The 27,889-nt window shown below is 41.2% G+C and overlaps 1 protein-coding gene across 8 annotated transcripts in view; it reads left to right on the forward strand.

The window, feature by feature from the left end:
- Positions 1-8,507: 8,507 nt before the first annotated feature.
- STXBP5 (syntaxin binding protein 5) overlaps positions 8,508-27,889 on the forward strand; it is a 104,753-nt gene continuing 85,371 nt past the window's right edge. For 4 of the 8 annotated variants that reach the window (XM_066315641.1, XM_066315644.1, XM_066315643.1 and 1 more), the window contains exons 1-2: positions 8,510-9,265; positions 11,072-11,169. In XM_066315641.1, coding sequence (XP_066171738.1) covers positions 9,113-9,265; positions 11,072-11,169 — 251 coding nt within the window. In that variant the 5' untranslated portion in view covers positions 8,510-9,112. Of the gene's footprint in view, positions 9,266-11,071; positions 11,170-27,889 lie in introns of all 8 variants that reach the window. The other 4 variants (XM_066315638.1, XM_066315640.1, XM_066315639.1 and 1 more) reach the window with 2 other exon arrangements.

The following is a 27,889-nucleotide window of genomic DNA, read 5'->3' on the forward strand; positions in this document are numbered from 1 at the left end:
TCCAGGGGATTCCTGAAATTCAGTGTGTCTGGGAGTGTCTCCAAACCTGAATGGCATATCCAAAAGGAAGGCAGGAGACATGAATATATCAGCTGATATATGGAGACTATATCAGCTGATATATGGAGACTATATCAGCAATATATGGATATAGAGCAAGAATATAACTCGCTGACATTTGATATAATAGTTATTTATGGGATACACCTTTATCTTCAAAAGAAGTTGCTTTTGCTGGATTTCTAGACAAAAATATTCATGACACAGAAAAGCATTTCCATGGGACATAGCACTGCTCTTCAGATATGAATTGCTACTCTAGATGTTGACATAAAAATGCCAGAGCCATGGGGGCACTCCCAGGCCTGACTGTCCCTGCCAGCCCCCCTGGCTCCCCGTGCCAGCACCTGGAGTCATCAACTCCTGCCTAGTACAAAGTAGCACTGCAATAAGAAGCATTTGTATTATACTTGACTGAAAACTATAAAAGGTGTGTTATAAATCCATATGAAACTATTCATTATTCAGGAATGCTGCAGCAAGGCCCTTCTGCAGCTTGCCATGGCCCTGCCCAGCCATGGGCTCATGTCCCAGCCCAGCCTTGACATATCTCCATGGAGGTTCCCCATGGTGCCCTGGTCTGGGGCTGCCCTGGGGCCTCGTGGCTGCCTGCTCCTGCCTGGTGAGTGTCCCACACTCTGGTTTCCAGGCTGTGCCAGTGGACCCCCATTAAGCAGCCACTGATGACCCACAGAGCCACCAGCCCTCACACAGTGCCCTATGTATTAAACCATCTTTACAAAGAAATCTTCATGGCCCAGAGTTAGTGCAGTTCAGTATTTACTATCACAGAAAAACATTGGAAGGGAATTCAAAGATCATGTAGTTCCAACCACCCATGTGATGGACACCTTTCCCTAGACCAGGTTGCTCAAAGCCCTGACCATCTTGGCCTTGGATACTTACAAGTATCCTCACTGTGTGCTGAGGAGGACTGAGGGAGTGGGGCTGGCCGTGGAGAGGGAAAACAGATCTCCACTCCCTAGCTGGGAGGCAGAGCTGTGGGTAACCTCAGGCTGTGCTAGCAGCCTCTGTGATTCCTCCAGACACACCTCAACATTGTTCCAGGGAAGTTACTTGCTCGCCGTGTAAGGGGAGAGATGCAAATCTAATGCAAATTAATTGGCTCCTGCTGCAGATTGTAATTTAGGCACAGCTGCATGCAGCAGTACAGGCTGTGCCACAGACTTGCACAACTAAACCAGCACTGCTCACCTTGTGTGTGTATCTCCATTTCCAGTTGCTAAAATTAAGGCAATGTCTTTTTTTTCCATTAACTTGTCTGTCTTGCCTAAAGTGGGGAGGCCTGTGCTGAGTTTTTCTAGCACTGTTACTCAGGAAATATCATTTCAAACTGAGCTTCTGCATGGTAATGGACTATATAATACAAGTATTATTAATCAATGTTGGCTATTCCTCATGGACACTGGAACCAATCTAACTGGAGTGCTACAGCAGCAGGGATGCTGACACAGGAAGATTTGAAGAAGCAGATATTAATGACTTCTTACACACCTTGCCTGAAGTAAAGCTGAAAACCATGATAATACATCAAGTTGCTGATCCAGTCTCAGCAATAGGTCTGAATTTTGGTCACGACAATGCCAGGCACTACAGCACTTGCTGAGCTGATCTAGTTAAAGCTTACAATTTCTTTCAATTCAATCACCTACTTCATGTCAAAGTCCAATTGCCTCAATTAGGACTTCAAAAAGTCTTAGACTAAGTCACCAGTTGGATCTAAAACCAACTCAAGAAGCTTACTAACTTGTAGTGTCTTGGGACAGACCCACAAAAATTTAAAGAATGGGAGAAATGACAATTGTCAGGATCACTCACTCTAATAAATTGGAATCCATCCTGCGTACTCTAGGCTTCTCCTACCCATTTGCCTTGTCACCTGTTTACTTTCTCTGAAACAATTATTTACTTTGTTAATTTCAGATGATTATGTTGTTTTTAAATTGGAGCACACTGGCATTTCCTTTGAAATGTCTTAGGTGTCCTTGCATTTCACCTACTGTCTCACCAGTTGGGAGAGGGGGGGGAAGATGCAGAAAGAGGCGTATGAAGTTGTAAGAGTATGCTAGAAAGCATGTTAGAATGCTCATCCTTTCATGGAAAATGTGTTATATGATATTGATATCTGAAATTTTCTCACAGGATGGAGCTGATAATACAATTGAAATATATATCTGGTGTTATTATACTGAAGAAGGGTTTATATTCACAGAAAAATGGTAACATGGATAAAAATAACTATATTAAAAAAACAAACACCTAAAATTAAATGAAGCATTGATGGATTTTGGATTTTCTAGCTTCAACATCTTTAAAGGGATCGTCCACTTGCTTGGTGCTTGGCCTTGTGGTTTATGTAATTCACCACTTTAAATTTAAAGCAAGAAGAAAAAACACCACTGAAATAGAAGCCATTTTAACACAGGCCTAATGTTTCTGTCCTCTGAGTACTTGTCTAAATTGTTAAACTACGGTACAACAGACCTGCCAACTAATGCATTATAATTAGAATGACAGTAAAAAAGGAGTAATTTTTTTTCTTGTGGTGGACAATCACTTTAAATGATTTGCTGATGAAACGCTATACTTCACACACAATACTGCATATAAAGAAATCACTATATTTGAAAGACATTGCATCACTATAATTCTGTTTTCAGAACGAATAAATTAGTTTTGTCCATCGTATTTTAGCTTTAATTCATTTAGTACAAAATGAATCTTCCTCACTTGGCAGACACTCATACTTCCTCTTAATTTGCCTATTTTATAAAGCTTTTGTTGATTTCACTTCTAATATTTGCTGTCTTTTAACGGAGACAGATTGTATTTCATATTTACTTCACACAGGACATAAAGTAACACTGTAATAAGTATTATACTTGACTGAAAACTATAAATGTGTATGATAAATCCATATAAAACAATATTCATTATTCAGTAAAACATTGGCCCATCTATTTCCAGATGGATAATAGCCTTAAGTTATTAAAAACTTGTTCTGACTAGCATTGTATGTCTGAGGTTTTAATACTTACTTAGGCCTACTATTAATGTAAAACTGAGAAAATAGAAATGAAGCACATAAATTGTGAAATTGTATTTTCCCTTTGTAATAAAGCAAAAAAAAAAAAACCCAGAGGTTAAATGATCTTCATCTTGGGAGGCACACAAAAATTAGACATGACTGTAAGCAACATGCTATGACTTTGAAGTTGGATCCAATTTATGACTGGAGTAGACCAGTGGACCAGGTGATCACCAGAGATCCCTTCTTGCCTCAGTTATTCTGTGCTAACATGACTCTGTATTAATATGTCTCAAATATCCATCGGAATAGATGGAATTACAGAAGCAATAAAATGAAAGGCAAGTAATGATGGAGGTTATGTACTGGTAATGAGAATGTCATTCTGTTAGTGGAGTAAACTGGTGAGTGGAGTAAACCGTGTCTTCTCATGATGTAGCTTGATCTTATACATATTGTTAAGAATGTTCCCAGATCAAATTGAAGGAAACATCAGGTTAATTACATGTTGAAGTGATTGCATAAATCATGATAATTTAGGAATTCTTCAGTATGATCATTTGTAATTTTGCATAAATCATCTTAAAATTAGAAATTCCTTGCCATCATTATTTGTAATTTTGCTTTGGCATCTAAAGAACTACGACACATTAAGCAAACTTAAATGTTGAATGTATGTATTACCTGCTTCTCCTGTAAATCTTGACCATCCACTGACAGTAGTAATGATTTTCCTAAAAACATAGAGACTGAAACCCCTTCAGTTTGAGATTAGTATTATGAAATCAACTCATACACAAAAAAGTATCCATAAAAAATATAGTTAGTAAGGAATTGAATAAATTGACAAAGGATCAGATCCAAAGTATGACAGATGGGAATTTTATAAGCCTAAGAACAACACTGCACTTCAATAATAAGTAATACACATATTTTCATTAGATGCAGTAATTTTTAGTGCACAGTTTAATAGCTGAAACTGCCTTTGTCTGGTCCCGCGTGACAGTGGTGAGACAAAGGTGTGAAGAAGCACATGAGATACTCAGGAGAATGCTGCACAACCCCTTTCTCATGTTTCCATCATGCAGTGCTGCCGTCATTCCTCCCTTTTGCCTTGTGTACTCTCCCTTGTTCAGCATTGCAGCTGTTCACCTCTTGTCAATGGCAGTGGCCAGCAATCAGAGACCCACAGTGCTCAACTGGAAACAACTCCTTGAACCCTTCCAAGATATCCATGCCTTTCTTCTGCCGTGCCATAGCTCTGCACAGCAGCTACATGGGCACCTGTATACTATTTGCTATGCTGGTTGTGTAGATCAGTGCTGCAGAGCCCTGCCAATCCATATTTCAACAACCAATGTATGCACCTGTCATTCTATTTGCTGACCCCAGCTGAACGTGCAGGAACGTTGGTGCAGACTCTGCAGCAGCAGGATGTGCCCTCTCTCTGTCATGTAACATGTCCATACAGCCTGATGGCATCCATATATGAGTGCTAGTCATGCTATTCCACTGGTCTTGTATAACAGATGCCCCACAGTCTGTGTTCCTGCCAGTGACAACACAGGCTTCCAGATGCAGAAACTCATCATATCAGTGTAGGCATGGCCAATCAGGATGTTTCTGAAATGGGTGGATTTACAGACAGCAGACAGTTCACCTCCAGCTCTGACTATGGAGAGCACAAGCATAGCTTTTTTTCCTGGAGCTGACCAGCTAGTTGACACATGCTCTTAGTTTCTGTCTTATTTATGGCTTAGTCAAACCAAGCTGCAGAAAAATAAAAAAACTCACCTGCAGCTGGAAGCCCTCCTTAGGATTCGTCACTAGTGCAGATTATTGTGGAGAAAAAAAAAATCACAGATGCTTGTTTGGCAACAACTCTAAGTCTAGAAGGCTTGAGCAGTTTCCTATCAGGCAGGAAAGATTCCAAAACTCACTTGGAGCGGTGGTTACACTGCCCTGTCCAATACATTTGAGTAGAACAACCTGAGTAAGATTGGTCCAGAAATGTTTCCAAGTTTCTTTCTATTTATGGCAAGGAAGTGTTTGGCTAGGGCTCAGTTGATCCTGACTGCAGTGACTAAGCACCATTAAGAAGTTCTCAGGAAAGCTAAGCATGCTTCTTAGACTTCAAAGTCTGGATTGACTGACTTTCAAAAACTTTAGCGCTGTTAAGAGGCCAAGCAGGGATCTTGCGGTCACTTCTGATGATCCATTTCTCATATACGCGGAGTATTGCAATAATTACCATGGTGTGCAAATCCCCTGCAGCCTTCTCTGGACACAACCAGTTACACTTTTGGGGCTCATGAACAAACTAATGACAAATACCATGTGTGGATCTTTCACTTCATAACCTACCACTGCTTTTGAATTATTCCAATTCTTAAAATACGATATGGCTGGGTGGGCTTTTATGCATTTTGGCTTGTGTGGGACTACAGTCATTCCTTTCTTCTTCAAGGTAAAACTGGTTATAAATCACCCCACAACAACAAACAAACAATGCCACTACCCCTACCCCAAACCAATCAAAAAGGCTCATAACACAGTGACAACTGCACCCTACAGTCATCTGTGAAGTTATTGAGAATATCTTGAGGCAAAAGACCCAACAAGTCTGACCTACACTAACTAATGGTCTGTGGGATCACACTGATATGTAGGAGAACACTACATGTCCCATTATCTCAGATACTTATTAGGAACAGTGGCTGTTTATGTGGTATCTGTAGAATATCAATCAAGAAATGAGCAAGTGATCCCCTCTCTCATTTTCTGGCAGCGTTAGATAACAAGATCAGTAAGAAATGACAGGCAAAGAAAACCTAAGCCACACAGGTTGGGTCTCACTGCTTCTTGCAAGATCCTGGACCTTGGAGTGGGGTATAAAACTGGCAAGTGATTTCTGACATTGGGGGCTGGAAGGTCTGAGTGGGAAACATGAAGGAGGCTAAGCAGAATGGTCTTGTTTGTAAAACAGGATGTGGTTATTGTGAAATTGCTGGAGGGCCCAAAGAAGCTCTCAAATACAACAGCTAAATCTTTATCTCCTGAGAGATAAAGAGGATATTAATTGAATATTAAAAGTTGCAATTGTTGCAACTATTATTGTTGCAATTGATGTTCCAGTGAACCCAAAGAATTTTTTCACTAATTTGCTGGGAAAAATATTTAAAACATTTTTACAGGAAGAACTGAAGTCCCAGAGAACACTGATTCCTTGAATGGCATCAACCTGAAAGCCTGAGGGAGAACAACTAGTGTTGGTCCAGCCTAGTGTATATTGTATCACTTGCCTCAAGGTTTTCGTTTATTGATACAATGTTGCAATAATCAATGGGGACCTCCTCTTAGGTGTTAATGTAAACTGAAAATGAAATGCATTTTTTTCTCTAAAAATGTTCAGTCCAAATAAATAATGCATTCATAGGAAAGTACATAGACAGTAAGAAAAATAAACAGACTGCAGTATGCAAAAAGTGAGCTTTTAATGTCCTTTGTCACCCAGTTTTGAGGGGGGCTGTTACTGTGATTAATATTCCTATAAGAAAATTAGGTTAGTTGTGCTATCAAAGATGTATCTAGGAGTGTTTGCAGAGCCTGGCCTAAAACATACTGAACAGGGGGACTCAAAGAGACTGTGACTTACTTTCTTAAAATTGCATATGTACCTGTCTTTACCTGTAACAGTTTATATTTACCATTCCAGCATGGCCAAGTTCTACAAGTTTTCTTCCCAGTTCAGTGTGTTATACTAATCGTGTGAGTAGATGGGAAAACAGACATTACTTCTGTAACTTATACACAGCTAAAATACGTTACAGATAATTAAAGACATGCTGAAACGACACATATTTATCTCTTAAAATTAAGTTCATTTTTTACATCAGATATTTACTGAACCTTATTTAAGTATACTTCTTTCTTTTTTCTAGGACTTTTATCGCCTTTTGGAAAGAATTTTCAGATTTTAACAAGATGATTTCAGGAAATGTCCAACACTCCTAGTAACACAAAGGAACAGCTCTGTAAGTTCACTTTGCAAGAATATGTGAATATCTCAGTTTCTTTCAAATGCTTATACATCATATACCTGCTGGCGATACAGCTGAAATTAACAAGAACTTACAAGTCTAAGAAGGGTTTGAGGGATTTTTAATTCTGAGGTTATGAAGATGGCTGCATCGTAGCTATTCCTCTGCATTCCAATTATGCTCATCTCTCAGTGCACTGTGACACCGGACACTGTGCTAGCACAGCATGCCTGGCCAGCAGGCTGGAAACACCACCTGGGAGGACCATTTTCCAGTGTGCAAAGCCTTCTACTGCTAGAGCAATCATGCTGGGGCTAGGCAATGTGAGCCAACGTCTTGATTCTCATCTCTACAAGTTCTCCCTCCAAAAAGGATAATTGACTAGGTAATTTTGGCTGAAAAGAAGTTCAATAATGAGTCACAAATAATAATGACCTTCATGAATAAAGAAACATGACTGAGACGAATAATTATCTACTACCTGACCACTGACTAGATAATCCCAAGCTGCAAACTAGTAGTAAAAGAAATTAAAAGCAAATAGATACAACAGGGGCTATCAGAAACGTTTGACTCTGCGCTGCCTATTTAAATTGGTTTTGCAGCCATAAAAATGAATGGAAGCACCTTCGTAAACCCGGCGCTCGCCTTGCGATGCCAGGGCAGGCGGTGACTCCGCCGGGCGCACGGCGAGCACTCGCGGGCCGGGGCCGCAGCACCGGGGTGAGTGCCACTGGGGGATCGCACCCCTCGGCTCCGCTCCTCCGGGCTCGCCCGCAGCCCCGCCGCCGCTCCGCGCTGTCCCGGCTCCGGCGGCCGCCGCCGCCCAGCACGGCCCCTCCGGCGCTGCTCCGGCCGCGGCCCGCACCAGCCCCGCCGCCCGGGACAGCCGCGGGGGATCTCCCGCGGGAAACCAAGCGCGGAGCCCGGCTCCGCCGCGGCCGCCCAGCGCCTCCAGCGCCGCGCCGGCGGCAGGGACGGCGCTGCCCGCGGCGGCCTCGGGCCGCCACCTGTTACCTGCCGGAGCGCAGCCCCCGGGCCCGGCCGCCCCGGCGCACCCCGCCCGCGGCCCGCACGCCGCCCCGGCCCCCGCACGGCGCGGCGGGGCGGGGGGAGCGGCGCCGCCACATCCGGGTGCCGCCGCTCCCAGCGCGCATGAGCCGCCGCCCCGCCGCTGCCGGGCCGGCGCCGCGGTATCGCCGCCGCCGCTCCTCCTCCCCGGGGCGCTGCGCTCCGCGCTGTCAGGCAAGGGGGAGCGACCGAGAGGCGGGGGAGGCTCCCTCCGCGGCGGCAGGAGGAGGAGGAGGAGGAGGAGGAGGATGGTTGTGGGGGCGGGCGGCGGCAGGCGCTGGCAGCAGCCGGGAGAAGCCCCGCTGGTGACTGGCTGTCGGCACACGCAGCTCTGAGGAGGAGGAGGCGGAGGGCGCTGAGCCGAGCCGCGGGGGGAGAGGCTGCGGCGGCGGGAGGGGACCGGCACACGCGCACGCACGCGGACGGGTGACAGCGGCGGCCGCCACGATGTGAGGGGGCTGCGCGGGGGCGCGGAGGCTCCGCGGGGAGGAGAGGCGAGGCGGCCCGCACGGCCCCGGCGGCGGGAGGGGCGGCCGGGGCGGGGCCGGCCGGGCTCGGGGCGAGCCGCGCTCCCCGGCGGGCGGGGCTCGGGGCGGCCGCGGGCGGCGAGCGTGGGACCGGCGGTGGCGGCGCTCGGTGGGCTGACCGGCTCCTGTTTGCTTGGCTCCAGTCTCCGTCTCCGAGCCCGCGGGCCCCGATGAGAAGCGCCCCTGCGCTGCCGGACTGACGCCTCGCCGCCCTCCCCGCGGACGAGGAGGAGCGCGGCGCCCCCGACCGCGGGCCGCCCCTGCACCGCCCTCCCCGGCGGGGGCTCGTCTGCCGCCTGCGGGGCGGGCGGCGCGGCCGTGACAGCGGCCAGGCCGGGGGAGCGGGAGCGCCGCCGCCGAGGACCATGAGGAAATTTAACATCAGGAAGGTGCTGGACGGCCTGACGGCGGTCTCTGCCGTCGCCTCGGCGTCGTCCGCCGCGCAGCAGCAGCAGGCGGGGAACCGGGAGACCGAAATCCAGGAGACGCTCCAGTCCGAGCACTTCCAGCTCTGCAAGGTGAATGAATGCTGCAGCCCCGAGCCGGCGGGCGGCCGGGGAAGGGGGCGCGCCGCCGCGATGGGCGCTGCGGGCTTTGCTCCTCCGTACCGACCTCGCCGAGCCCGCCCGCCGCTCCTGTTTACTTATTTGGATTGATTTTTTCGGGGGCGAAGACGGGAAGAAAGCGGTGGGTGTAGCTGTACCGGTCTTGCTGGATGTCTTTAGGCATCGTTCTTTGAGAGTTTCGGGGTCTGTCGTCGTCTAGGCTCTCTCACGCGAGTAATACTGGCGGTGTTCACTAAGGCTTCGTCGAAGGAGTTGGGTGGATGGGGAAGGAGTGATACTTAGCTGTAGTACAGATCTGATTATCGCGGCGTTTGAGTAGAAGCCTCTGCTAATGGGCTCGGAGGACAGGGAATCTGTCCCGCTGCTCTGTTTGGAAATAATTTATCCTGTTCCTTTATGCCTGAAAAAGGCTTTCGATATTTGTGGTGGTTTCGCTGCAGTGTGTTGCTAAGTTGGTGATGCTGCTATTGCAAATCCTATCTAGAGACGAAGTTCCCGTTTATTTATTTGCTTGTGTGTGATAGGATAACTGCAGTTTGTGTCTGCATGCTTCAGAAAATGATGCAGCGAATTAACCACCAGCTGTATCCAGAGTTATAAAAGCTGATTGGAATATCAATAGTCTTTTTATCTTTGCGGTGCACCCATGGCCTAGCTTGACATGGATGAGCGTGTTTGTGGACTCTCCTGGTTTTTTTCTGGTATTGCAGGCATTTCTGCTGCTTTCAGTAGGTGGTCACGAAGGATGTGGAGAAGAGCAGAGCTCGTGTCGGTTAAACTTTATAAAGTTGTGAAATACAGAGAGTTGTGGGATATGCCTGCAACTTCAGTGAAGTACAAGGAGTATATCAGAAGTTTGCTGTGCGTTTATGAGGTCCTGAAATACCTCTGCTTTAAACTAAAGGCTTAGAAATAGAAAAGCTGGCATTTGTATGGCTTAAGACGCTTGCATTTAGAATGGAAGTAAGAATAGGTGACACTTGTATTATGTTCTCAGTTCTGATTAATTGCAGCCTGAGAAGTTTAATGGAGTCATTGCTTGGTCAATTACCAAATTAGTCTTGGATAATCAAAAAAAAGCTAAATGTGCCAATAGCTCCATATTAAGAAACAATCCCATGGTTGAGGGGGTTTGCTTTTGTTCAGTGAGGTATTTTCTAGTTTTGTCAATTCTGGGGCCGCCTGTTCTCTTTGAGGGAGGTAGAGGGTGAGAGACTGGTTCTGTCAAGCTCAAGTTGCTATCTTTTTTCTTTACTGAGCTGAAAGAGGTTGCACTGTCATGTTGGGTCTGTTGGATTGAAATTGAAATGATTCTCAGAAAAGCAAGTCTAGTAGTTTGTAATAGTTCTGATGACAAGTCTGGCTTTGTTGCCAAACTTGCTAGGAACATTTCAGATTTTAATAGTTTAGTGTCTTTGTTAGAGCTGAAAATAAGATTGCTCAGGGAATGAGGTAGATGAAAAAATTAAATGCTTGGTTTATACAGTCTTTACACAGAAGAAATGTAAGATTCAAATTAAGTTTCAGAAAGTGACTGTCACTTGATGCTCAAAGATGAATGAGTAATTATGACTAAAAAAAATCTTTTGTAACTGGTTTGGGTAAGGCAGGTGATTTTCTCAGTCTGCGACTAAACTTTGTAGTTCCTGTTTAAATTGTGATTAACGTTGAATCCTGTTCTCTAACATACAGTCTTGATTCTGTTTATTTTTGGTATCCTGCTTGACCCATTGTTGCTGCGCTGCTGGGACTCGTTAGACCGTACGCCACGGTTTCCCCTATCAACCCTCCGCCTTGGCATTTGATCCGGTTCAGAAAATATTGGCCATTGGGACTCAGAGTGGAGCACTAAGGCTGTATCCTTTTGTTTTCTGGAGTGGATTTAGTGCAACTCACACGAGTGATGTCTTGATTCAGCTGCTGCCACCATTCAGAAGTCTGGTGGGAACCAGGTATGCAGGAGGGGAGAAGAACAGCAAGCTGCCTTTGCTGTTGGTGGGTTGCTTGGCTGTTCTGGTTGTTCTTTGTGTCAGTTCAGGTCGTGTCAATGATGTGAGGCATGGCTGCTCTGTTGCCATTATCTCAAGTTAATAGATAAATTTTGTAGAGGGTTACTACTGTGCTGACAATTTACAGCAGCTTACTGCAGATCTGAAGAGCGACAGGGCCTGTGCTCTGTTTTGTTGTTCTGCTCTATCCTCTGGTCTTGAAGCATTTCTGTGCTGCTTGGTGAGGTGGTGTGTGTTTGGTTTCTTTGTAGAATTTTTGGGTGGTGGACTTGTTTTTGTTGGGCTTGTTCTTAAGATAAACTTTGTAATGCTCTAGTGACCTACTACTACTTCTGTGTTGCCATATGAGGGTTCAAGTAGGGGCAGTATAAAAGGTACAGGAGTTGTATCTTGCTGAAAGCTTCCAAGCGACTGAGAGAAGCGGGATGAATTTGTGAGGTAAAGCACTAGTAACCCTGTTTCTTTTTGTTCACTAAAGAGTGAACTACCCATATGTTTATAGCCATATGGTATGCAGCCATATGCTACTATCCAAGCCATGTAACAACATATGTGTTTAAACTCTTATTTTTAAAAGGTGTCCTGTGGATTCTTTAATCCACACTGCTGTGCCAGAACCTTTACTTGTCAGCATAAGAAAAAGAGTTGAATTCTTTGTTGTCCTGAAATTGACTGAATTCTAAACATTGTGGGGAAGGCTTAGGCCATCTTGCTAGAGAAATTGACTTAGTCCTCTTTAAAATGTAGGTAAATCTAACAATTTCCTTTGGTGTTTATATTAGTCTCCAAGTAGACCTTTTTTGTTTCTTTCTGGTATATCACTACCCTGTCTATAAGGTTAATTGCCATAAGAGGGTTGACTTTTAAAAGTTGAAAAACTAGATTTCTATTATGAACTCTCAGATTTCTTAACTCAGAGCATGAGGAATAGTGGTGATAATGCAATGTTCTTAATGCCATATTTGAAACTACACTTAATTTCATAAATTTTCTTTTTGAAGAGGTTATAGAGTTGGCTTTAATGAAGACTGAGCTGTGTGTGGGTGGTGTTAATTACTCTCATATTGGTAGAATAGATGAGAAAGCAAAAAGAGACATAGAAGTAAGAACTGGGTTTGGAGGAAAAGAGGAGATCAAAATGTACCTGTTTAGAGCTTACTACCTGTAATTTTGGGCAACATGATGCAGTTTGGATAGAGATGACTCAACAAAACTGTTTCTGAGCACTCATCCATGCTGCACACACCTGTGAATTCCTGGACTGTGAATTGCTTTCTAAATAATTGCAAGAAGTGTTGTGAGATTGTTTGGGAAGAAAGCATTACTGCGAGAAAATGACAGGAAATGTGTTTTCTAAAGGAAAGGAAGTTTCATGCAGAGGCTGAAATGTTAGTGCTTCTCTAACTTAATGAAGATGAGGATGCGTCTCAATACTTTGATATGGGTCTTGATTCTTGGAAGAGCTGGTTTAAAGCTCTCAGCTGATAGGGTAGCCCTGTAACCAGACAACACTGCAGAATTTGTCTCTCCTGTGGTTGCCTCCTTGTAATGGCGGAGTGCAGGCAAATGGAATGGACTTAGACATATTCCCAATGTAAAAGCACTCTTTTGCTTTCTGCTGGTTTGAGAGGAGCAGGTAAGAGTCAGGCTTGCAAGAAGTGCTTATTTCATTCTATTGCTCAAAGACAGAGCCAACCCTCAGGAAGCTTTACCTGCTAAGGTTTTTATGAATAATACATTATGTGCAAGGGTTCATTAAAGTGGGAGCCACTTACTCTTTAAAGCTGCAATAGTGTTTTTAATTGAAGTGAGGTATGGACTAGAAAGACTGAGTGTCAGTAAAGTGTTATTCAGTGAAAAATCATAAAAGTGAAATGGAAGTCAATCCTCTTTTTTTTACTGTGTTCATGTTGTGAGACTATAGAAGTAAAGGAATGATAATGTTTCTTTCATTGCCTACCAGCAAATGGGAGCTGGGTATTAGTGTTTTCCTTGTGTCTTCAAATATAGGTACATCTTTTCATGCTTTCTGTTGCAAGTAAATAATCTGAGGAATGGGGATACAAGTTTGGGGTATTTTTGGAAACAGTATTAAAGTTACAGTATCCTTAAAGCAAGGCATGAGAACCTGTTTGAGATTTCATTAATGTGTGAGGAAAGCCATGTTGCAGTCCTGATCTGACTTTGGACTGTTTATCAGCTAGCATCTTCACAGAGGTTCTCTGTATTTGGTCAGTCTTCAAATAGGGTATTTTAAATTCTGAACCAGTATTGATCAGAACAGGTTAATGTGAGGAGTTTTCTAAATAACACTCGTATCTTGTTCTTCTTTATGAAGACTCTGTAACCACTACTGGAAGTACAGAGAGATTTATACTAAACATTTGCAGTATGGTTAAAATTATTTGTAAAACTAGTACTGAAGCTTTTTCTGAAGAACCAAAATTTGTGGTTAAAAATATACTGCCAGTTCAGTGACTTTGACTTTCTTTGTCTTAATGGATAAATACATTAAGCATCAGCACTGTATTGAATTATCTAAATCCACAAAGTAAATGTAAAAATGTAAGTACCTAAATTGTAGGTGTCATGTTGCACTAATGGGATTAGAAGTAGAATTACTAGTCTTTTAATATTTTTTGTTTCTAGGTTTGATGGATGTAGTTGGTAACATAGTGTGCCGGAGGGGAAACTTTGCCATTTTGTGCCCATAAGCAGTTGGTTCTAGAGCCTGCAGTTTTAAGAGGGGAGAGAAGTCTGTAAAAATATTAGGAAGAGACTGCTTTTAGGGTAAAAACTTTAACTTTATGAGTCATGAAAGTTAGTTTGAGATTATTCACTGGTTTAACTTGAGTAGTATATCCCTTGTATTAATTTTAAAAACGTTGATTAGTTACTAAGAAACATTTCTAACTCTAATTTAGCTAGGAGTTTAAAATCAAGCTTTTTGGAGGCAGACAGATCCTTAACCCTTAGAGAAGTATTTCCCCACTCCATAAAGAACATTTTTAGCAATTAATAACAAAAAGCTGTGTTCTGTTCTCAGCTATGAACAACAGCTTGGTTACTTTATGGTGTATAAGGAAAAATTACAAAGTGAGTAGCTTAGTAGAGTAGACACCTTGAGCAGCCTGACCCTCTTCCTGACACTAGGATCTGTTAGAAGCAGTTAAGCTGTTTTCTGGGTCCTGTTTTCTCTGTTGCAAGGGAAATTGAGGACTGAGGTAGACACAAAGGCAGAAGCACTGTGCTGAGCGACATAAAATCTCAAATGATTTCTCACAAGTAGTGGCACTTACCTGGACATGCTGGTCCAGTTGTTCCTCTGAGTTTGTGGTGCTGGTTGGAGGATACTTGTTCCAGCTGTTTGAGATATGTGAGTCTTGGCCTGCTTCTTGTGTGGCAATTCTGCTTCAGGCTCTCTCTCCTCTGTGCTGGATTTTTTGTGAGTGTGATCCCCACAGGGAGCAATTGTGCTCACTTTAGATTTCAAACTGCTATTGTCAGTGTAAGCTGCTGGTGGCCTCTTTTGTCACTGCAGGTCAGATCTTTGGTTTTCTCCATACTTGAAGGGATTTAGCTGCTGTTACCAGGGTGGCTTTCACCTCTTCATCTACTGTTGCAACATGTGAAATATCAAGTAGTTAAAAATTCATCTGTGCTTTTCTTATTTTCTGTGCATACCTGAACCATTACAGTAGGACATATGGTCCTTGGACTTAAGAAGGTTTTGTGCATAATTGGCTGTACTTTGTTTTCCCAGCACATATCAAAACCTTCTCATGAGTTAGAGTTCAGTTCATCTACTCGAGGTTTAATTTGGTGTAATTGGTTAGACTTTACCCCATGACGTCCTGACAGTGCTCAGTGTTGTAAGTAATAGCCCTGCTTCTGTGTTCTTTATTGCTTTTGGTCTTCTACTTAGAAGGCCCTCTGGAAGCCTACATGATCTGAACAGGCAGATGTGTAAATTCTGAAGAGGCTAGAGAAAGATTTAATGAACTTTCCCAGGATATTTTTTTGCCTTTTGCCTTCTAGTCTGTTTCCTCAGAAGTTTTAAGTCAAGTGCTCTCTACAATTAATAATAATAGTCAGCTGAGCTATTTTTTTGTGTGCTTTTGTAAGGTAGAATAAACTTTGAAGCTAAAGCAGAAATATTGAAAGAATTCTCCTGGTCCCTGCTGTTTTATCTGCTCCATCTTAAACAAGTTTCTTCATTTTTCTGCACTTTAATTTCTCTATAGCAAAACTAGGACAATATCTCAAATTAGATGTTTTGTGATAGTCTCCCAACATGAATACAATATCTACTTGTGCTTGTGCTTCGTGGCTTAAAAATACGCATTTGCAGCATGAAGTTCAGCCTCTTTCTTGGTAGAGAAAGTTCTAGAAAGGAAGACCGTTTTCACTAGAAATAATTGAGAATGGAGGGAATACCTGTAGAGTAAGTGTTGTACTTTCCACACAGACCAAACTGTGCCTGAGTTTTCATTCCCAAGCAGAATAGGTTATTTAATTAAAGTTGGCTTTTTTTTTCTTCCTCTTGTGAACCAAGTTCACAGGAAGGATAAAAATTGGATTGTTCATCATTCCATCATTACAAATCTGAAGATTCCAGTCATCCTGCATGTCAGTATCTGTTAATTTCCCCACAGTCTTTTCAGCAGTAAAAGATGACTTATGCAAGCAAATGGCTGAAATCTTTGTGTTTGGGGTGTATAAAGCTTGTTTTCTGTGATTTCCATTCTCCAGCCTTTTTGAGAAGTCACCTTTCCTTAAAAATCAAAATAGCTCAAAAGCCTGGGTATATGGTTTCATGCAGTCAGTTTCTGATGAAGTGCTTGTTGCAGCATCTGTATAGCTTTGCCGTGCTTGTACAAAATTCAAGCAGTTTGGTAAATTGTCTGATGCTCTAACAAAATATCATTTCCAAGTGGTGATGTGATTATATCCATTAAAATTACTTCTCCTTTGGATCATTCAGATTTTGCAAGGCAGTCTGATTATGTTCCTTATGGAAATATCAGCTTGACATATTTGTGTGTTGGGGTTTTTGTGTTGGGTTGTTTGTTTGTTTGTTTTTATTTTGGGGTATTTTTTTATTGAAGTAGTTCTATACTTACTCTTTCTTTTCTGTAGTACCTCTACACTGGCAGTAGGACAGTGGCTAGAGTTGTTTAGAGTATTGAAAGATTTCAGTTTTTTAAACAGAGCATCCAGCTGAAGTTGGCACATCTTCAAGTGGAATGCTGGACCAAATGAATCTGTGTGATCCTTTCTGACCTAAATTACTCTGTAATTCTGTTGATTGTGTGAATACACCAAATTTGAACTGAACTACTCTTTTGTGGATGGTCAGGGTCTTTTGGCATTTGTACACTGAAGAAAATGGTCTCTACCCTTGTCAGTAGTGTTCTGGACTTCGAACAGATATGCTTGTTTTGGGAAGAATATTTTGGTAAAGCTATTAAAAACACTACAGTAGTGTCATGTCAGAGAGACACTGTGATTGCTTATTATTAAGAAAATATTTATTGTCTACTTTGCCACTCGGTTCACACAGAGGAGTTTAAACAAGAGAACTACTTTGCTTAAAGCATATGTTAATCTTGTCACATTTCCGTTTCCTGTAACACTACTGTGTTTCTTGTCATATCATCCAGCACTTTGTTCAAGTGGCTGTTGTTATCTCAGTGAAAAAATCCCATCCTCTAAATGAAGAAAATCAGCTATTTTTGGATATTCTGAAATTAAATAGGGCCAAAAGGGCATGGTTGAGGCATGCATCTCCTAAAAGTGCATGGAATTAAAACAACTGAGTCCTACCCGGAGAAAGCTTTGACCGAATTTTTTATAATAAATAGGATGGTGTTCTTTTTAAATCTGTGGTTTTACTTGCTGGGAAACTTAGTGTGCTGGTTCTGGCAGGAGTAAAGTTAGTTTTCTTCACAGTAGCTAGTTTGAGGCTGTGTTTTGGATTTGTGCTGGAAACACTCATGATAATGCTTTTCACGGGATGTTTTCCTTATTGCTGAGCAGGGTTTATTCAGAGCCAAGGCCTTCTCTGCCTCTCGCCCCACGCTGCCAATGAGCAGCCTGGGTGTGTACAAGTAGTTGGGAAGGGACAGCCCATGACAGCTGACCCAAGGGATATTCTATACCATATGGTGTCATGCTCACCATATAAAGCTGGAAGAAAAAGGTGGAAAGAGAGGATGTTTGAAGTGCTGGTGTTAGTTTTCCCAAGACACTGTTACACATGATGGAGCCCTTCTTTCATGGAGGTGACTCCTGCCCACCCATGGGAAACAGTGAATGAATTCCTTGTTTTGCCTTGCTTGTATTTTTATCTCTTCTCCAATTTTCTTTCTTTTCCAATTTTTCTTCCCCATCTCACCAGAGGGAGTGAGCGAGTGTCTGTGTGGAGCCTAGCTGCCGGCTGGGGTTAAACAGCAACAATCCTTTATGACACCAAATGTGCAGCTCAAAGGATTTGAGATAATGAGAGGTTTGACTGGAATGTGCTAGATTGAATTTATAGCTGTAATTGCTGATTAGCTATTAATTGGCAGGTGCTTGTCAGGAGCCTTGCTTGCCTGACTGTACATTAGAGTCCGGCGCTCATTAGCGGCTGGTTTTTGCTCTGGCTGCTGCTGTGCTGCTTTATCAGCTCCCTGTGTGTGCCTGGAGCAGCTGATAAGGCAGTGCCCATGTGCCGGGGGCCAGGGACTCGCTGGCTGTCTGTGCTGCTGGCCTGGGCTGGCACTGCCCCTGAGCTCCAGTGCCAGGGACCCGAGCCACAGGTGGAGCCGTGTGGGAGCAGCGGTGCCTCTGGCTGTGTCAGGGCAGCAGCAGGAATACCTCTGCAGGGATGGAGGCCCAGGGTAAGTCTGTGCTGCAGCAGGCAGACGCTGACACATCAGTGGCTCTGGATAAGACCAGGCTGGAGCACCTGAAAGTGTGTGGCCACAGATAATCCCATGAGAGAGCAGGTATTCCCCTGGAAGGACTGCAGCCATACGTAAGGCTGTGATGGAGCAGATTGGTCTCTGAAGAGTCTGTGGGTAAGGCCAAGCTGTAGCAACTGTGGCTGTGGGGAAGCAGCAGATCTTTCACTGGGAGTGTTATTGCATATACTCTACCCCCACTAATGCAACTTCTGGTAGTATTTGCTTTTGTCCAAAAAACCTGAAGTATAACTGTATTGAAACTCATGCTATAGTCTACAAAAATGAACTTAAAATTAAAACTACTCTCTAGGTAGTTTACTGACAGAACAGAAACTTAATGGATATAGCCTTGCACCTTCAAATTTGCTGGGTCATAGTGAACCTGGGCCAAGTTTTGAAGGCTGCAAGTTACTGTAGCACTAGCATAGTTTGTTTCCTTGTACCACTTTGCTCTTTGTGAAATGTTGGAAACCCCCTTTTTCTGACCCAGGGGGCTCCTCGGAGGCATTTTAAAGACTTTTATTCCATTTTCAGTCTCGTGAGAAGAGTGAGATGGTACAGCTGTTACAATTCCTGCCATCACAATCAGAAGCCAAACTATTTCTTTGTTACAGTACCTTATAAATGTTTTTCAGCCTATTAGCTTTTGCCACACAATGCTAATACTTCTAACACTAATCACCTGTTATTTTACCCCACGTGGCCTTGCTACAATGCATCTTTCACAGTTCTAATTCTCCAAAGTATCTAGTCTGTTTGCAAGGCCGTTGTTTGAAACTTGTTTCCAGTTCAGTTTCTCTCTCAACAATGTCTTCTCTATTCCTTGGCCTCTGCAAGTCAGCACACCTTATCTCAGAGTTTGCATACAGGTGTACAAGACTCTGAGCTTTCAGCTGGGCTTTGAGAATCCTTTACAAATCTATTTCTCACATTGTAGCACTGGGGTGGTATATGGATTGTGTAACCTGATGAGGTTAGGCTAAACTGTGATAGGAAGGTGGATGACTGGAGCCCAGCTTAGGCTTTCAGACTTGTGGTACACTGCTCGATTCACTAAGATCTTAATTTGACATTTTACTAGATTAGTTCTTCCTTGATCACTGTGGAATGGCTTTTAGAACTGAAGTAGCATTATTGCTGACATGAGCAGTTTTAGTAAATTCACAACTGGAAGAGTAGAAGCAGTTTAAGATTTGAGATGTGATAAAGAAAGCATGAAGACACAAATCAAGGTTGCAAATCCTTCATAACAAAACTTTGTTGGACAGAAATTTTGTAACTACATTAGACTTCTAACTGTCAGGTCCCTTTGTTGTACAAAGGTTTCAAAAGGCAAAGGTAAGTGTTCTTGCACAATAACTTAAGGGTGACTAGAAGTTGACTTACCTAAGTAGAACCTCAGTGAAAAACAGAATAAAACTTTCAAATTAGTGCATTCAATATGAAGATAAATAGAACAGCTGGGCATGGATTTTGGGAAAGTTCACTTTGCCCTTGATCTTAGCTATCTGGTAACAGTTTTACATTTTGAAAAATTTGCGTTCTTAATAGTTTTGAGAGAGTTAATATTGTGGTAAGTCTTTAATCTGTTGGGTCTTCCCTCTTCCTCTTGCTGCCCTCAATGTACCTATCTAAAAGTGTGCCATCAAACCGATCATAGTTTTTTTTTTTTTTTGAAAAATTGTGCTTCTTGATCCTGCAAAGTTCATCTCATTAAGTAGGCAAGACTCTGCTTTTACAGGGATCTAATTGTTAGACATGTAATAATTTATTTGCCAGCCTGAGGAATAGGTTTGTGTTCCTTTTGAGGCAAAACCTCATTGCTTACCTGCTGCCTCTGTGCTGTCTGCCAGCAGCTTTTGGAGATGCCTTGTTTTGCTGACCCGTAGGTTTCAATTGTGGTATTGTAAGTGGTACTTGAATGCCAGTCAAGTGTAACCTCGTAGTATTCATGATAATTTAGTGACTCCATTCATGTCAACACTTCTGTCATAGGCACTTGGTAATTGTGCAGCTTACGTGTTTATCAAAGGAAGTGCTAAGTTACCAACACTGTTGACTCTCAGTGCGAATACAGGTGCAGGTCTAATGGCATAATTTAAATCTCTGTCTGTGATATTTGTCTCACTGAATTTAGACACATTAAAATAATGAAGGTCTTGGAAACAGCTGAAACAAATATTTCAGAAGAGAGGACTGATAGAGTGGTACAATGCCTTATTTAGTAAATTTCCAAAATATGTAGTGGTACTGTCAGCTTCTGGGGACTTATACTGCCTGATTCCTTGTGATTTTTTACAATGTATTTATGAAATTACTTTTTCTGTGACTGTGGTTTAGTTCTGGCACATTGATGTTCAATTTGAGACTGACTCAAGTGAGAACCATTTTGTCTTCCACTTAAAAATCTCTCTTTTTAAGAAATTCTAAAATTGGCTTTGTGTTCAGATCTTCACAACAGGATGACGTCCCTGGTCTGTGTACTACTTACTTTAACTGAATAACTTTTTGCAATGATCCCAGTGTATTTTGAATCCCTAAGGTTTGCTTAAATGAAAAATCTAGTTATTGACAGTGCTTGTATTGAGACAACTATATAAATTGCTGAATTAAGATGGATTTTAATACTGTATTAGTAAAAAATATTTTTTGAATATCAGGAATAGGTCCTGTATCATCTTCCATCTGTAGTCTTAGTATTATTAATACTAAGATTAAGTAGTTCTAATCTTACAGATTTTTACTTGAAAGATTTGAGATTTTTTTTTCTTTCTATTACTTAGACGTTTTTCTTTGCTTTGAATTTTATTTTGACTGCCAAGAATAGTGAAAGTAGGTGAAACTAAAAATGTGTGTCCTGAAGTATAGCAAACTAAATGCTTTTAAGGAATGCTAGGTTCACAGAATGGGTAAAGTTGGGTGTGACCACTGGAGGTCATCTAGTGCATCCACGCTGCTCAGACCCCACTAGAGCACATGACTCAGGACTGTGTCCAGATGGTTTTGTCAAAACATAGAACCAGAAGTTTTTGTAATAATAATGATGCAGATCTTGTAATACTTGAAAAAGGGCAGTCCAAGGTGTTGCAGTTTGCCAGATCAGTTATTTTATTGCTGTTGTACAGAGAGAGGTTTACAGCTTGATAGAAATAATTCAAGGCTACTTTATTTGCCAATTTTGCTAAATGTCTGGGGTTTTGTTTCATAAGCACCTTAAAAAGGTAGTAACAAAACTGATTTATGTTTAGGAAACCTGAAGCTTCGTTTTCTTCTAGAATTGACATAATATAATAGCAGTGGCCCCTGCTTCCATGTTCACAGTAAGTCTTTAGCCCATCCCACTCAAACCACACAGTGCTCTTGCAGGCAGTGCTGGTGGAGAGCAGTGGTTAGGTTCTCCACCAAGAAGGCTGTAGATCAAACTCACCCTTTTCTGAGGTATTTCTCATGGATTCTCCAAGAATTATTTGTCGTTTCCTGCTTTATATTCTCACGTAAACTCCACAGGAGTTTAATATTGGAACTTTGTAAGCTAGGCAACTGAAGACATGGTGCAGATCCAAAGGAAGTAATATATTTGTACTTCTGCTTAGTGAGCTACTATTTTATTTTGTGTGAATCATATTAATTAAGCAGGGGTTTGTATTCTATAGCCTCTTGAAGCTTCTGTTTGGCTTGTAACCATATTAGATTTTTGGTTCACCTAATAAAGATAAATGTAACACTTCAAAAGTAGCCAGCTAAAAAGGTAATCCAGCTTGTGTCCAAAGTTTTTGATTACAGTTTCTACGATAGGCCCTCCCCCTTTCCTAACTAGTAACAATGATTCCTAGTCAGTAGCAGCAGATGGACAAAACATATTTGCATTTTCCAGCTTGCTCATTAGGGGGAAAGACAGAATACTAGGGTTTTTTGTGATCACTTAATGTTCAATTGATAGTATTAGCATGCCTTAGTGTTTTAGCATATGGTCTATCCAGTCATACTACCTTGTTAAACAGAGCAGATGTTCATCTTCACAGTTGAAAAACATTCTTAACTGGACTTTGTAATGTTGATGTTAGAGGTACAGTTACTAAGCTTTAGTGGTGCTTATTAATATGAATAATGGGCTGCAAAACAGTAACTTGCCTGGTGTTCTCTTTTATGTGTGTTCCAAATCTGTATAGTAAACTGATGGAGTAAGATTACCTCCACAGCCACTCCTAAATGTCAGATAAAAAGGAAAGTCACACACACACAAACAACAACAACAAAAAACCCCTGGCATGGTGAATATCCCCTCATTCTTTAAAATAATAAGGTGGGAAATTTAGACTTTTATAAAGAAATCCTGATGCATTACTAACAGGGAAGGGGAGAGATCAGGTAGCCTACGTGTCAAAAGCAATGTTAGTAATTGCTTGTTAGTAATGTCCCCTTGTTTCCGTAAGGGCTGCTGGTCAAAGGAAAGAGAGTTCAAGTAGCAGTCACTGACAAAGAATACTGCCATTTTTAAAAAATTTTGTACTTCTCTGTCTTTAGTTTAAAAAACCTAAACAAAGGTATAGGTCCATTTTTCCCCCTGTTACCCCCAGTGTATGTGACTGCCTAGGATGTGACTGTTATACCTGTTTTCTTACACACCTGGTCCATGGATGTATTGTGGATATAGTCCCAATAATGTTAATAGGCAAAGGGTTAGTAAAAAAAAGGACATAATTTAATTTATACATATTTTAGAGGAGAGGCAGCAGGAGTTAACTTTTGCAATGCTGTTTCTTTCCTGAGTAGCAAAGGGCAAATACTGCTTTTGAACTCCGGCAGTTTAAAGTCAGGGTTGTTTTGTTTTGTTTTGTTTTTCCATATGAATACTCTCTCAATAATTTCCAGATCGAATAAATGGTGTTCTGGATATTCTGTTGGCATTTCCCAATGAGAGAAGTAGCACATCAGATAATGCTGACGGTGAAGTTTGAGTTCAAAATATTTAGAAACTGCAATTTTTAACTGCAGCATATATCTAGAGGCATGTTTTCATTTCAGCTCAGTACTACATATTGTTATATTTTGGACACAACTTATAATTTTCTCAGCTTTTCTGGTTTGTTAGTGAGGAAACATCTTTGCTACTAAAGCTAAAAATTGAGCTGCCTGAACAGTTAATGAAAATGTAGTAATGATGTGGTAAAAAGTAAAGTGTCAAGACTGTTGAAGTGGCGTAGTGGTGAGTTTATCAAGGACGCTGTTGTGCAGACGGCAGTGTGATGATCAGGCTGCCATCTGAGAACGTTCTCTGCCTTCAGTTTTGAGTCTGCAGCGGAAGTTACTGTTGCAGTGCGAACACAGTGCTGGGCAAGTTCAGAAAACAATGCTCTTGAGTAAGTTTTAAAGGAGAAATGCTATTCTGTGTCGTTTCCTCGGCCCTCAGCTCTGCTACCAGAGTAATTGTAACCAATGTGACAAAGAAGATACTGCTAATGCTTGCTATTGTCACGTGCAGAGGAACAGACTGGCATTTCTAGGAGTATAATCTCACTCGCTGTAGAAAAACTAATACAAAGAGACTGTTCATGCAAAATATCTCTGAAATTATATTTCTTGTCAAACTTGAATTATGGAGACTCTGATTACAATACAGGTAAAATATTTAAAAGCACAGTTTGAAATTTGTCAGCATGTGTCACTTGTCTGACACATATCAGTTGAGTTTGAAAGCTTTTCCCACATAGATCATTCTACAAAAATGCCACCCTAAAAGTTTCAGAATAATAGAGGATTCTCTACCTGTCTTTATTTGCTGTAGTACGGACACTAACTGTAAATTACAGAACTGTAGTTAATTTGGGAGAAATTCACTTATGATGACATTAAACTCAGTTGTGCATACTTCTTTTTAGTGTTGTCTTTGTGTTTTAATGGAATGTGTAAAGATGATCAGTGTAAGTGCATTCTGTATGAATGATACTGAACTGCTATAAATGTATCATTTTCAGTTCCAAACAAGAACTTTTAAACATATTTAGTAGACTAAAGTATCTTAGTAGCTCAGTGCTGCTTACAGATTTGGTATATTAGATCTGTGGTTGTCCTTGTTCTTTGTTCTGTTTGTTTGTTTGTTTTCTTAATGACTAGTAATAAATGCCATTCAATGTACTCATTTTCTTTATGCTTGACTGGAAGATGAATCAGTCTATCATAGTGATTTTTAGTAAAATAGGTTTCATCCTGGATTTTTGCAACAGGCCACTAATTAATTTCTTTCTTCATTTTTATTCAAGGAGATTATATTTTTTCTTTTATAGTTGCTGTTTTGTCATATTAGAAATTGTTGGGTAATAGAAATAATTTCTACTTTTCCTTTGAAATCTCATTGTTAAATTTTTCAGTGTCATTATGTGACTGGTTTCTTTGTCTCAGAAAATAATTCTTAAAGAATACTTACCTTAGTTTTTCAGGTGTGTTTTATAGTATAGTGCTTTTCCTATTAGAATTAATTGCAGTCCTCATCCATGAATAGTTTCCAGGAATGTAGCTATCATATGTCTCTGGGGTGAATGGTTTAAATCTTTCCTCTTTCTTCTCTTCAAGAGGATGAAGTTTGTGCATGGATGTGGTTTGTGAAGAGGGGTAAGGCTTGATTGTGTTGAAATGTTTTTGTCCTGACTCTGAGATCTTGTACCTGACTGAATTTGAAGACTACTAGTTCTCAGCAGACTCACCAAGTTTAGAGAGCTGAGCAGACTGAGTGTGTGAGGGAAAAATGAGTAGTAAACAGACTTCAGGTTGCAGTGCTTAATGTATCAAATGACAGCTTTAATAGTGCTTTATTGCAAAAGAAGTAGGGATGCTTTGCAAGCAAAACACTTTCAGATTTGTAATGCTTCAAAGAACTAAAGTGAATCTCCATGCAGTTAGCCAGAAAAGGTTTCTTAGCTTTTTCTCTTAATACATACATGACTTGAATTTTGTTCTGGTGGAGTTTTTTTACCATCAGGAAGTCTTAATGCTCTTCTTGATTTTTTTTCTTTTTAATCCACACGGAGTTATTTGCCCCTGTAAATATACAGTGGGATTATTTGTTGCTGTTTCATTGCTATTCTGCTATGCTGACATTTTAAAGAAGAAATAAACTTTAAACAGTACCTTGTAAAGGTAGTATTTATTGTCTTCAAACTTTTGTAGTGAAATCTTGGAAACAGTAGTTTCCTCCATGCTTTTTTTTTCTCCTGGTAAATGTTTGATGAGCACCACAGGTGACTTCTCTGACACATATCAGCTCAGATGTTTACTGTTCCAGCTTATATTTGACCCTCATGTGTTTTTTATTCCTCACCAGGCAGAGCATACATAAAACTTCCACAGTTTACAGCTTCTAGGGAGTTGTAGCTGGCTGTCAATTACATCTGTTTTCCTCTTGGATTTTTTTATGGAAGATGTAATAGAAGTGAACTTCCAAAATGAATTAATTTCATTTTCTCTGTTGCTGAGTAGAAAAAGCTATCTGGCCCTCAAAACATTAAACCAAGTATTTAATCAAAAAACATTAAACACTGAACTACACTGCATAAATGCAGGTTCTGACTCAAAGCAGGTCTGAATTGATGGGGGTACAATGCCACATTAATTTTAATGATCTGGATTTGGTGCTTAGAAGCTATCTTGAGGTTTGATGAAGAGTCCAGTTCCAGAAAATGTTGGGTTTGTTTTTTTTTTTTTTTTTCTGAGCCCCTGGATATTTTCATGTTGTGGCATTTCTGAAGTGCCCTTTTTCACAGCTGGAAACTTCTGTATAGAAGGTAGAAAACCCTGTCTATTTGACATCTGTAGCTTCAGGGTTTAACATTAAAACCTTAGTAAAGCTCCGGACTGTGGTGGTAGTCTGCCGCAACAGCAAACGATTTTTTTTTTTTCCTTTTTTCTCTCTCTCTCTCTTTTTTTTTTTTTTTTTTTTTTTTTTTTTTTTTTTTTTAATGGAGTGTGACTAATGGTGATAATTGAGGTTACTTTTTTGGAATATGTGTAACTGGTAGGTTTTCCCTTTTAACTAAACAGCAACCATTTCACTTTCTTGTAAGTGGTTCTTGTGCAAATATATTGCTGAAGATTCCAGTGAGAACCAAATTGCTTAAAAAAAGAGTTCAAATTCCCTTTGTTTTGTACTTTAACAACAGTCATACAGGCAATAATTGTGAGGAATCTGGATGTGTTTTTCTTCAAGCATATCTTTTGCAGACTTGCTCTTTATATTGCCTTCCCTTTACCATGGTAAAAAAAGTGAGAGGAGCAGTGGAAATGTGAATGTGTTCTCTTGGCATTTGGGGAGCAGGGTGGTAGTGAAGGAGATGGAAGTGCCATGTGGAAAAGAAAACCTCTGTGTTTTATGCAGCTTTTCCTTTGGTATGTGGGAAGTATACATAAATGCTCAAGTTTCTTTACAAACCCAAACCCCTGAACTTTTCCTTGCTCCAAGCAAATCAGAGATCTAACTGTAAACCTTCAGTGCTCCTATTTTTTTCTTAAGACTGTCATATTGATGCAGAAGTACTGGTAGATATTTCTGTTAAGATGCAGGATTGTGGAAGAGACTTGGAAGTTCTGAGCAGCATAAATAGCCCTCTGTGTCTTAGAGGAGCTTGAAGCAACAATTTGCTGTATGTGGCACTTCCTCAAGTTCCCTTGGAAGTGGGATGGTTTCAGTTATGTGAAGTGAGTTGTAATACATAGATATCTATTGCTTTGGATACTTTTATCTAGAGGAAACGCAGACATTTTCACTGTGAAACTTGCTACCATATGACTCAATCTTGTAGTGCTATTACATGTATGTTGCAACTCTTGAAATGCTTCCTGTGACTACACAGAGCCTGTATTTTAGGACATTGAGGTAATGCTTTGGATGGGATATGGGCCTAATCTGAGTTTTTTCCCCTCTTTCCAGCTTCCTTTTTCCCCTCTTTTCAGCTTCATATTTTCATGAAATTTATGGCAAAGTATTATCTGAAGACTTTTTCCCCTTCAGTCAAAGTTGATTGAAATAGCTCTTCAGACTCAGATTGTTTGTTTGTTCCGCTAGTAAAACAAACATTCTTGTAATAGCAGGGCAGATAAGCAATGCCTGAAGTAGCAGACATCACTTGGAATCTGGCAGGCACTGAAGTAAAGCGAATAAGGGATGGGAGATTCTCTAAAGTATCAGAAAAAAAAATCACTGGGGCTACAGTTACAAGGTAATACCTTCCCTCCATCTCATAGCTGAAGTGCCTGCTAGGAAAAACTGCAGGAAAAAAGTATACGAGAAGTACCTTGGACTGTGCCTTTTCTGTTGATCTCTTTTCCATCTTGTGTGATCTAAAAGTGGGCCTTGGATACTTGGAAATCTCATAACACTGTTGGAATTATCCCCTTCCAAGTGCTGAGATAAACCCTTTTCTGGGTTTCTGAAACTCACAGCTTGTGCGAAACAGTAGCTCTGTATTTATACTCCTGTGGTAACTCCTGAGCACTGTCCAGTGGTGCATTTCTTGGGGCTAAGGAAAGGACCCTTCTGAAGTCCTCAAGTACACTGAGAAAGAAGCAAACTACAGGATCTAATTTGGAATCTGCAACTATTTTTAAGAGAAGAGTTAAGATGGAAT

This window comes from Sylvia atricapilla, chromosome 3, assembly GCF_009819655.1.
Source record: "Sylvia atricapilla isolate bSylAtr1 chromosome 3, bSylAtr1.pri, whole genome shotgun sequence".
Taxonomy (NCBI): Eukaryota; Metazoa; Chordata; class Aves; order Passeriformes; family Sylviidae; genus Sylvia; species Sylvia atricapilla.